The sequence below is a fragment of the Rhododendron vialii genome, chromosome 8a (assembly GCF_030253575.1).
Source record: "Rhododendron vialii isolate Sample 1 chromosome 8a, ASM3025357v1".
In the NCBI taxonomy this organism is placed as follows: domain Eukaryota; kingdom Viridiplantae; phylum Streptophyta; class Magnoliopsida; order Ericales; family Ericaceae; genus Rhododendron; species Rhododendron vialii.
This window is the reverse complement of record NC_080564.1, coordinates 8423415-8435449: the sequence shown is the minus strand read 5'-3', so window position 1 is coordinate 8435449 and position 12035 is coordinate 8423415. Positions and strand designations below refer to the sequence as shown.

The window sequence follows — 12035 nt, the reverse complement described above, 5'->3', positions numbered from 1 at the left end:
GAATATCGGATATTGTGGCCATCTTGTTATGGAAAAATATAGATTTTTGGTTTGCACATTTTGCTTTAATAAAATATCCAGTTTTTACTTTATTTGGTTTAAGTTGCTAAAACTATTTTTTTAATTAGGCTTCGTGTCCCATGATTGCTTTATGGTACACGGCCGGTCATGCTCCCGAATTTGGGGCGTGACAATTAAGGCTCCGGGGCCGGATGGATTCAATTTTTCTTTTGTCAAAAAAGGGTGGGCTTTTATGAAAGAATTGGTTCTGCAGTTTTTCTCGAAATTCCATGCCAATAGCAAACTCACGCGAGGTATTAACTCAACTTTTGTGACATTGATTCCGAAGGTTGATTGTCCTAGATCTTTTAAAAAATTCCGACCTATTAGTATGGTGGGATGGGTGTATAAGGTGTTATCAAAAGTTTTAGCTAATAGACTCAAAAGCCATTTACCTTCAATTATTGGTGAATCTCAAGCAGCATTTATCGAAGGTAAACAGATATTGGATGGTGTTCTTATAGCAAACGAAGTTATTCGTTGGTGGAAGAACAGTACTCGAGGGGGCTTGATCTTGAAAATTGACTTTGAAAGAGCCTATGACAGTGTCAATTGGGAATTTTTACTAGATTTACTTGCAAAAATGGGATTCGGGGAGAAATGGTGTGCTTGGATTAAAGAGTGCTTGTCGTCAGTGTCCATGTCAGTGTTGATAAACGGATCTGCATCAAAAGAATTCAATATTCAGAAGGGTCTCAGACAGGGGGATCCTTTATCTCCGTTCCTTTTCAATATTGTGGTTGAAGGGCTTAATATTTTGCTAGAAAGAGCAAGAGAGCAGAATATCATCGTAGGTGCAATAATTGGGTCAAATTGGTCAAATGGGGTTGTTGTCTCACATTTTCAATTTGCAAACGATACAATTATTTTTTGCCATAATGATGGGGAGGAACTGGCCAATATCAAGAGAATTCTTCGTTGTTTTCAACTCATATCAGGGTTGAAGATAAATTTTTCTAAAAGCTCTCTGTGTGGGGTTAAAGTGAATCATCAAGAGGTATCATCTTTGGCTATGGTTATGGGATGTAAAGTCGATCACCTGCCAATCAAGTACCAAGTACCTCGGACTGCCGTTGGGTGCTAATTCAATTAGAATCCGAACATGGGATCCAGTGGTGGAGAGAATGGAAAAGAGACTTAGTGTGTGGTGTGGGAGATTCAACACTTTAGGGGGAAGACTCACGTTAATGAATTCTTCACTTAACAGTCTACCCATATACTTTATGTCCATCTTTAAAATGCCGATGGCTATAGCTAAGGTTTTGGAAAAGATTCAGAGACAATTTTTTTAGGGTGATTCAACGGAGAAGAGAAAGATTCATTTGGTTAAATGGGAGACGATTATCAAAAAGAAAATGTTTGGAGGGCTAGGAGTGAAGAATTTGCTGATCCAAAACCTTGCTCTATTGGCCTAGTGGTGGTGGAGGTTTAATAAAGATAGTGATTCACTATGGGTGAAGGTGATTAAGAGTAGATACAAGTTGGAGCAAAATTGTTGGCTACCTCGATTGCCGTCTTCTGGTAAGATCTCAAGTATTTGGAAAGACATTTGCTCGGTGGGGGATTCCTCCGGTGGGGGATTCCTCCTCTAGCATTGGATCTATTATTCAAGAGGGCTTAGACTGGTAGTTCATTCCGGGCAGGATATCTCCTTCTGGAATCACGTCTGGCTAGGGGACTCGACCCTTAGAGAGGAATTCCCGCGTTTATACTTAATTTCGACCCAAAAAGAGATGGTGATCAAGGATATCAAAGACGTAAATGGTGATGGGAGTTGGAACTTATTGTTCCAGAGAGGGTTGAGGGATTGGGAAGCCCAACAATTTGATGTTCTACCATTGCGATTACAGTCTGTAACTTTGGATCCAACCAGGCGTGATGTGTTAGGCTGGAGATGGGCATCGGACAATTGTTTTTCAGTTAAATCAACTTACAACAAATGGGAACAAGAGGGCTTCTCAAACAATTGGGTGCTGGGCTCAATCTGGAAGAGTATTAGTCCCCCAAAAGTGGAAATTTTTTCGTGGCTGGCACTGCAGGATCGAGTAGCAGCCAGGTCGGTACTCCTCTTTCGAAACTTGATCTCCGAGGGCCAATCAGTGTTGTGCCCACGCTGTTCTTTTTTCTTAAAAACTCCAGAGCACCTTTTCCTTCACTGTCAATTTTCTTGGCTTGTGTGGTCTATGATTTTGGATTTGTGGCATGTTAGTTGGGTGTGCCCTGCTTCCTTGTTTGACTTGTTTTCTTGGTGGCTTGGGTTCGGTTTCAAAAATTTGGAGAAGTTTTTGTGGGAAACAACTTTCCAAGCTATAATTTGGTCATTATAGTTGGTTAGGAATGATATTGTGTTCAACAACGCTATTTGGCGTGTGGAGGATCTTGGGGAGTTAATTAAAACTAGAGTAGCTATGTGGGTTAAGGTAAAATTCGATATAAAAGTGCATTCGATGGAGGACTTTAACGGCTATCTTGACGGTATGAGGAAGGTAAAAGTTTGATTGCCTGTGAGAGGAGTGGGTGGTCCACTTATCTGTTGGATGTGTCCTCTTCTCCTTTTCGTCTTCTTTTTTGCTTGTAATCTTGTTTTCCGTTGCTCGTAAGTGCCTGTGCTTTGTGAGCTTCATCTCGATGTATCCTGTTCGAGCTAATAAATTTCTTTGTTTTGCCGAGCAAAAAAAATTAAAAATCAATTGACAATAAATGGAGAGATCTCAAATGTTATTAGGTGATCATCTATTCCACTCCCAAATAATATGGGACTCTATTTTTTTAACAGTCTACCGTGTTTGCTGGGCGACCACCTCCCAACGATGTGTTCTCATTTTGTGAAGCAGAGGTGGTGGTTACGAGTCTATCAAGGTGATTGCGAAAGAGTGACGGCAGATGTCTCGGTGATACTTCTTTTATTTTGTTATTTGTTTTAGTAATGTCCTCTCTTTGGAGGGTTTGTCCTCCTTCGGGGGGTTTTGTCCTCCTTTAGGGGGGTTTTTCTCATTCTGTAGGACGGCGCACCTAGGGCTGCAAACGAGCCGAGCCGAGCCGAGTTTTAGAGTGTTCGAGCTCGACTCGGCAAAAATTTAGATGGCTCGAGCTTGGCTCGAGCTCGTGACGAGCTGCAGGACTCGAGCTCGAGCTCGGCTCGATATGTATTTACGGAGCTCGAGCTCGGCTCGTTTATGAAACAAATATATATAAATATATATATAAATAAATATAAATATGTAAAATATATATATATATATAAATATAAATATATTATATAATCGAGCTCGCGAGCCAATTCGAGCCGAGTTTCGACTAGCTCGAGCTCGGCTCGTTTATGAAACGAGCCCAGGACTCGAGCTCGAGCTCGGCTCGTTTTTGTCTTGAACCGAGCCGAGCCGAGCCGAGCCGAGCCGTTATCGAACCGAGCTCCGAGCCGCTCGCGAGCGGCTCGGATCGTTTGCAGCCCTAGGCCGTGCACCTATGCGCTTATACGCTCTTTTTGTTGGAGTGTCCGATTTGTGGACTTCCAACCTTTCCCCATGAGGATCTTTTGATGAATACTCTCTCTTAACATTTTGCAAAAAAAAAAAGAGAATAGTCTCATAGTCCAAGATGCCTCGGCTCTTGTAAGCACAATTTGAGGCTATGTTTCTGGTAGCAATTTGCAGAGAAAACGTAAGCGTTTTTTAGCATTTCGTTCACTCAAATCAACAAGTTTTATTATTTTACCATCTTGTTCACGGTAACTAGTTAATAACTTGTCAACAAAAACTTTTTTTCTTCGTACAGTAATTTTATTTACAAACTCATCTACAAATTATTCACTACCGGAAACAACTTGACATTTTTCAACAACTTACTCAGTACAGGAAACATCTAACAACTTCATTGCTACAAATTTTTCTTACAACTTATTTACTACCCAAAACACCCCTGATTCTATTCTTTGAAATGGGTTTTGAAGCCCTGTAGCTGTAAATTGTGTTCTGGTTTCAGACCCATCTGAAAAGTGTGTTGATAGTTGTTCGAGTAAATTAACAGTTACTCATTTATAATCACTTCGAATGAAAATTCTCGTACGTACTTCAACTTTCACATTAAAATTGGAGAAAATTAAATAGCCATCCTGTTTCGTAGACTTATTTAGGTGCATATCCTACTAGGTTTGAATACTAAATCGACATTTAGAAATTTAAATATTACCTAAAACACCCTTAATCATGACAAATACAAAAATCATGATAAATACATGAATTATGGCAAAGTCATCCGGAATCATGACAAAACTATGCGGGATGTAAAACTAACATAAAAGTTAGTTTAAGGTCCTAAAATTTTTTTCGAGATGTAATTTACATCCTGAATTTCTTTACCTATATAGTAAAAAAGATAAAGAAATTAATTCGGGATGTAAATTACATCCCAAAAAGAATTTTAGGACCTTAAACTAACTTTTTATGTTAGTTTTACATCCCGGAACGTTTTGTCATGATTCCGGATGATTTTGTCATGATTGCCGCTGCGCTGACCAAATTCAATAAGGGATATTGACTTTGTCCAAACATAACAAACTCAATATCTCTTATTTAATTTAGTCCGTGCAGCGGCTCTATTAAAATGTAAAAAATTATTAAGGGCTAAATGGGTATTATTTAAATCTCAGGATAAAAACATAAATTTCCAAACCTACAAGAATTAGGACTTACGTATCAATGCAAAACAGAACCCTTATTTAAATTCCCCTTAAAATTCCCACTATATTCTCACACTTTAAATATAATATTCTCACACTTTCGTTATAAAAATCACACACAAGTCAGTCAGAGGCAAAGCAATGAACACATGCCCAGAAGGACGTACAAGCCCATGAAAACTGACAATATGAAATTCTCACGCTTCTATTGTATTGTAAAATTCTCACTCTTGTAAGGGCAAAATAGTCAACACGCATAAGGGCAAAATAGTCAACATGCATCTAGAAAAATTAGAGTTGTTAATAAGTCCACGAATCAAAATCTATAACAAAACCGTAAAAGAATTGACCGAATACCGATATTTGGTTAATAAAAGGGTCCATAATTCATGCATGGTGCGATGAGTAAAAGTGCAAACGAGTCGAGCCAAGTTATTTAAGTATTCAAGCTCAGCTCATTTACTAAACGAACTTTATAGTAGACCGAATCATACGGCTCAGGCCACCTCGAGAGTCTGGACCCAGGTGCATCCTCTTGAGTCGGATTGGGGCTGGACCAGGACGCTCCTCGCCAGGAGGCCCAGGACGTTCCTTGCCGACGAACAGATGGAGAACGCCATATCCTCCGCCGTGCTCCATCAAGAGCCGAATTCACGGGTTCGGCGTAGGGCCGAGGCCTGACAACAAACCCCTTGCCTAGCACGTTGAGGCTCTCGTGGCCCAGGTGGGGAGCCGAATTATAAGGTTCGGCCATAGTCAAGCTCGGAACGAGAACCTACGCCAGATCAACTCTACTCCAACGAATAGCAGGAACCGAGCTTACTGGCTCGGCCACGCTGTTAGATTAGTGCATCCACATGCAGGAAGTTGACTTGTCGCATTCAGCGATTATGCTAAAGGATAACGATGAGCGCACATACAAGGTGTCAACTCACACAGAAATGGTTACAAAACCCTAATCCGTCATAATGACGTCGACCAACGTGTGCAAGGCACATGTGCGTACTTGGATAGCAAGCAAATAAAACTCTTTAAATACCCCTCGATAGCAGGCCTAAAGAGATATATGCTTTTCCACTACTAAAACCCTAGTACTTCCCTTCTTGCTCTGCACATTTTCTCATCTATACGCTGGAGGGTGGTCATTCCGTAGTTCCTCCGGTGTGGTCTCTAGTCGTGCTTTCTTGTGCGGGCTAGGTGGAAGTTAGGAGTCACTCTCACCCCCACTCGAACCATAGTTCCATAGGAAGCGAGTTACATTCATCGGAGCCCCACAAGCTTAAAACTTGAGCACGACCTCGACTCGTTGTTGAGGGTCATGGTTTGTAATTTGAATCAAAAGCATGTTTTTTTTTTTGATAGGCTTGAATCAAAAGCACGTTGATGTTCCCCGTTTTGCCCAAGATGTATGTAGACCTGCTCATGAAATAATTGAGCATCTACTTTTCCGGTGTAAACGATCGAAAGAAGTCTGGTTGCTTTCACCCTTTGCTTAAAAAATTACATGTTTAACCCTTCTTTTTTTTTTTTTTGACCTTCTGTATAGAACTTCTATCAAAATTAGGGCCTAAATTTTTTGTGCTGATTTTATATCATCATATACATAATATAAGGGCATACATATTTTAGAGCTCTAAAAATAGGCTAAAATTGGGGGGCCGATGCGGCCGCATCATTGGCATTTGCCCAAAGCCGGCCATGTTTATAAACAAGTCAAACTTAACGAGCTAGCTGAGCTGAGTAGAGCCGACCGAGCTTTAGGAGAGTCTTTTTGAACTATTTTTTTGGAGCGAAGGATTTAACAATTTCATTTTGACTAACAACAAGGCAAAGCGACCATTTAACAACTTACGGGTCTTTATTTCCCATTTCGGCGCTATTAGTACTATTTTCTTTTCACCATTGTTATGAGAATTCCTCCAAACTTGTTTTTACCGGTGTTGAAAAACTCTTGATTAATTCTTCAAAAGCCCTTAGCGATATCAGATTGAACTATCTTTTCCCAGGAACCCAACACAAAATATTTTAAGAATAATGAGCGGTTTAAAATATTTTTGTGTGACCTAAAATGACCCCTCAAATAATAATGAAAAATCAATTCAGGAGTGCCAAACGAAGCTTTATCAAACACACGAAGGAGCCCCTTCATACTCGAAGAAATAGCGTCCCACACAAATAATCCGAGATGTTTAAATCTTGAAAAAAAATCAGTTTAATTGAATATTGACAAGGACTTGATTTATTCATCTAATATTTTATCCCTTGATTCGCAACGACAAAAAATGAATAAATTTATTAAGTTGTTATTGATATTCGATTGAGCAGTTTTTTTAAAGGACCCGTAATAAATATTTTAAACAAATTGAACGACTTAGATGATTTATGTGGGATCCTGAGGTGGGTCCCAAATAGTCCAATGTACACTTTTATTACACATATTGGTGTGCCTATAGTCGGGTTGTTTCGTTATACTCCCTCTGTCCTACTTTAAATATCTCCTGGCCTACTAGAATCTGTGCAATTTCAAACCCCCAAAATATATATTTTTACATATTATTTTTTTGTTTTCTTAAACCAAATTAAAGTTCTCATTGAGTACTTTAGCACTTTAATTTGGTGTAAAAAAAATAAAATAACAATATGCACTTTTTCCCGTAGGCAACATTTAAAGTAAGACGGAGGGAGTATCTGAATATTCCTACGATGCAAAAGAGACAGAATTTTTAGATTATTTTTGCTATTATAAAAAATAATAAGTTTGGTTCATAATACTCTACATTTTATATTACTCTTGTCAATACGAATCAATAATCATTTTTAAAAAAAATTGACGCAAAACTTAAAAGGAGAAAGAGCAATGAGGTAATGAATGACGTGCTTGGGAAGATATAGTAGTAGGTGAGAATATAACGAGCAACAAAAGAGAAGGTTAAATTTTTAATTTAAGTTTAGAGTGAGTGACAACAGGAAAATTATTCCCTCCGTCCCAAATTCTGTCCGGTCTACAAAATGAAATGTTAAAAATAATATAATTTTTACAAGAAAAAATCAAAAAAATTTCAACAACTTACTAGATATCAATGAGTATTTTTAATTTGTGAAAAAAATTTGAATTCTTTCTGAAAAAAATTGTATTATTTTTAATATTCCGTTTTACGAACCGAACAAAAAATTTGGGACGGAAGGAGCGGTAGAAAGGAGCATACAAAACTGGAAAATGATTTGAAAGGAGCATGCAAAATACGGTAAAAGTTGTTGCAACTGATTGGAAATACTATCTAAGAAGGTGTTCCACTTTTTAAAAAGTTAACTTTTTTTCAAACGGAGGTAATTTCAAACTCAAATATAATGAAAATGAAAAATATTTTTTTCATTTTTTTTGCACCGTTTAAAAGATCTCAATGAGATCTATCAAACAAGATCCATATTGGTAGGAAAATTATTTATGTAAACACATGATTTTTGAGCTTGAAATTGCCTTCTTTTTCAAAAAGTTCTTTTTTTACAAAACCGGAACACCACCTAACTTTATTAAAAGAAAAGAACTTTATTCTCTCTCTCTCTTGCACAAGGAATGGGACCCAGCAGACACTACTATATTGCACAAGGAATGGGACCTTTCCTAAACAACCAAAAAAAAAAAAAGCATCAAAGAAGATTAGTAATGATACGCCCACCACACGGGCCGTTCACCGCATAGCCACCGCACACCGTTCCAAATTACTTTGGATTCCTCTCGGATGATTCGAGTTGTTCAATAATTTTTTTTTTAAAAAAAAAACAAGAAGGCCTTGTAAAAATTCAGTTCAATCTACTATGTGTAGATTACTTGATCCAAGCTTCACACGTCTGAAAAATCAGAAAATATGAAAAGATTGGATTTTCCAATTTTTCAATCAAAGAAGCTTGGATCGAGCATCTACACATATTAAATCGATTTTTTGCATGGCCCACTTAATTTTTTTTAAATTATTAAACGACTCGAATCATCCGTGTAAGGCCTGAAATGACCCTGCACAACGTTCGGTGAGATCACTAGTAAATAAAGTGGAGTATTATTCTATTGGACACGTACACCTCCACCTCACAAAGAATGGAATTCTGCCCAATAGTCATGAGATATTACCCACGAAACCAGCACAAAAGCAAAATGGGAAACAAGACACGTGTCCGCCCCAGCGGCCCCCTAGTACTGCACTAACACAGCTCTACACCCTCGTGCCCTCACAACGCGACACGTACTAACCCGCTTCCATACAAAAGTGCCTATAAATACAAACTACCAAAATGTCCGATTTCTTCAATCTGGTTAACCTGCTCAAATTCGTTGCCTCATTCACTCTCTTCAACTATATATCCTCTTCCAATCTTTCTTCCATTCACTTTCCTAGGGGTACGTTTATCGATCGCTAGCTGTATATCATGGCCTATACTCGGATTCCGCTATGTTTTCAGTGTCACACGTCTAACCGGTGCGGGTGCAAGGTGTTGGGTCCCACGGTAGGGTTCGTGGCGTTCGTGGTGACCGCGGTGGTAGAGTGGCCGGTGGGGGCGGTGGTGTGGTTGTTCCGCCACAGCAAGGGGCGGCGTATCATGGCGAACCCCAGCCACGTGGTTTACCCTAAGGTGGCAAGGGCCTTTCCCATTTGATGTGTGTTTTCTTAATTTTAATGGATGTGAGTGAGCGAGGGTACTTTAGTGCTTAATTTTGCTCTCTTGAGAGATCTAGCAGCACGTACTTGTTTTATGTTTGTTGTTTAATTCCAAGTTTTCTTATACATATGTATATAATAAAGAAGCAACCCTTATGCGGGCTGATGTGTTCAAAGATGAGAAAATCTTTTTAACGGAGTGTTCCGTGAACAGTTGTTTACGAAGGTAAATCACGACCGTCAAAGAGTGTTTTGGATGGCCCGGATATTAATGAAATTTTTCCGGTAGACCCTTTCCCAAAAAAAAAAAAAAAAAAGAGCCCCAAATTAAGCCCCAAAATTCTTGAACGGAACCTAGCCTAAAATAGTTTTCATTTTTGAACGCACGATAATTATAAAGAAAGAAGAAGATAATTATAAAGAAAGAAGAAAAAAGAACGCACGGTAGGGATGGGGTGGTAAGTGAGATGGATTGCGGGGAAATTCCATTTTCTTTTATGGCAGTGTAGTAATAAATGTGGGAATATGGGCACTTTAATCAAATAACGAGAATGCCTCTCAACTTTTGGAACAAATCAATCTCAACCATTGCAACAACTAATCTTTTGGTGGACCGTACACCATTGTATTTTGTATTATAGATTATAGATATAGATATCTCTTACTGGAATCTGTGCATTTTCAAAACACCAAATATGTTTTTACATATTATTTTTTTATTTTCTTACACCAAATTAAAGTGGTCACTGAATACTTTAGCACTTTAATTTGGTGTAAGAAAATAAAGTAACGATATGCACTTTTTCCCGTAGGAAACATTTAAAGTAGGACGGATGGAGTATCCGAATTTTCCTACGATGCAAAACAGACAGACTTTTTAGATTATTTTTGTTATTATTAAAAATAATAAGTTTGGTTCATAATATTTTACTTTTTGTTATCATACGGTTTTGCTATTGACAATAAGTACACTAAAACAAGAAAAATACGTATTCATGTGTACTTTTTACACCCTTTAATACACATTCACACACTTACTATCTCTATTATCTATTATACTAAAACACAAGAGTGTGGGCCCATACAAATATAAGTTGTTAGAAGGGTTGTGATTCATTTGATCCAATGGCTGATATGTGCTCTCCAACTCTCTTAAGAAAGCACTCACATTCTTACAAATATATTACAAAAACGCCCCACTATCAAGATTCAAAGGAAAATTTCAATTCCAATTGGAATAGATAATGTCGTAGACACAAACAAACAATAGTTGTCAATAAATTATGCTGAATTTAGAATTTTCTATTATCCTATTAGACACGTACACCTCCACCTTAAAGAAAGAAATTCTGCCCAATAGTCATGACTCATGAGATATTACCCATGAAATCAGCACAAAAGCAAAAAGGCAAACAAGACACGTGTCCTCCCCAGCCGCCCCCTAGTACTGCATTAACATACCTTTACACCCTCGTGCCCTCACAACACGACACGTACCAACCCCTTCCATACAAAAGTGCCTATAAATACAAACTACCAATATGTCCGATTTCTTCAATCTGGTTAACCTGCTCAAATTCGTCGCCTCATTCACTCTCTTCAACTATATATCCTCTTCCAATCTTTCTTGGATTCACTTCCCTAGAGGTACGTTTATCGATCGCTACCTATATATCATGGCTTATAGTCGAATTCCGCTATGCTTTCAATGTCACACGGCTAACCGCTGCGGTGCAAGGTGCTGGGTCCCACAGTAGGGTTCGTGGCGTTCGTGGTGACCGCGGTGGTGGAGTGGCCGGTGGGGGCAGCGGTGTGGTTGTTCCGCCACAGCAAGGGGCGGCGTATCATGGCGAACCCCAGCCACGTGGTTTATCCTAAGGTGGCAAGGGCCTTTCCCATTTGATGTGTGTTTTCTTCATTGTGATGGATTTGAGTGAGTCAGGGTGTAGTGCTTTGGCTCTCTTGAGAGATCTAGCGGCACTACTTGTTTTATGTTAGTTGTTTAATATATTCCAATTTTTCTTATGTATGTGTGTAATAATATAATAAAGAAGCAACCCTTGTGCATGCATGATGTGTTTAGTAAACATTTCAATACCACTAAAGTATTTGCAATCGGATTTTGTAATGACGTCATGAAAATATATACGTACGTGATACATGTAATGTGATTTTCCAGTAATATATTATACTATTCCGGAACCAAAAGTGGCCCCTCTTAAATTTTAGCTCAGACCCGACTCCTTATAGTGATATGATAAAAACTTGTGGAGGGCAAAAGAAAAAGGAACTAAACTACTACTAGATCGATCATTCACACAAAAGTGTTTCTGATCTTAGTTATACAGATACAGAGACAACTATTTTTTATTTTATTTTTGGAAGGGGGCAAAAGCAACTATATATGTTTGTGTACTCTTTGATCTCCTTTGCTTATGACAAAAAGGTAATATCTTAGGCATCAGAGAATTTATTCCATCATTAATTTAAGAGCCTTGAAATTAGTCTGAGATATGAGCAAACTGCCTCGGACATTCAGCTATAAACAAAGGTACTATCTTCAAGACTAGCTATATCAAACCACAAGAAAGTTTCACTACAACAAATCTGATTTTTGTGTTGACACCCAATTTTGCCCCACCACT

The 12035-nt window shown here is 38.4% G+C and overlaps 1 protein-coding gene and 1 pseudogene across 1 annotated transcript; both read left to right on the top strand.

Moving 5' to 3' along the window:
- The first annotated feature begins 9032 nt into the window (after positions 1 to 9032).
- Positions 9033 to 9568, top strand: LOC131335611 (uncharacterized). Its single transcript, XM_058371057.1, has one exon. It carries the CDS (start codon positions 9161 to 9163, stop codon positions 9386 to 9388), a length of 228 nt encoding a protein of 75 aa, XP_058227040.1. The 5' UTR covers positions 9033 to 9160; the 3' UTR covers positions 9389 to 9568.
- A 1348-nt stretch (positions 9569 to 10916) lies between these two features.
- LOC131335610 (uncharacterized) lies at positions 10917 to 11457 on the top strand (annotated as a pseudogene).
- Positions 11458 to 12035: the final 578 nt, after the last annotated feature.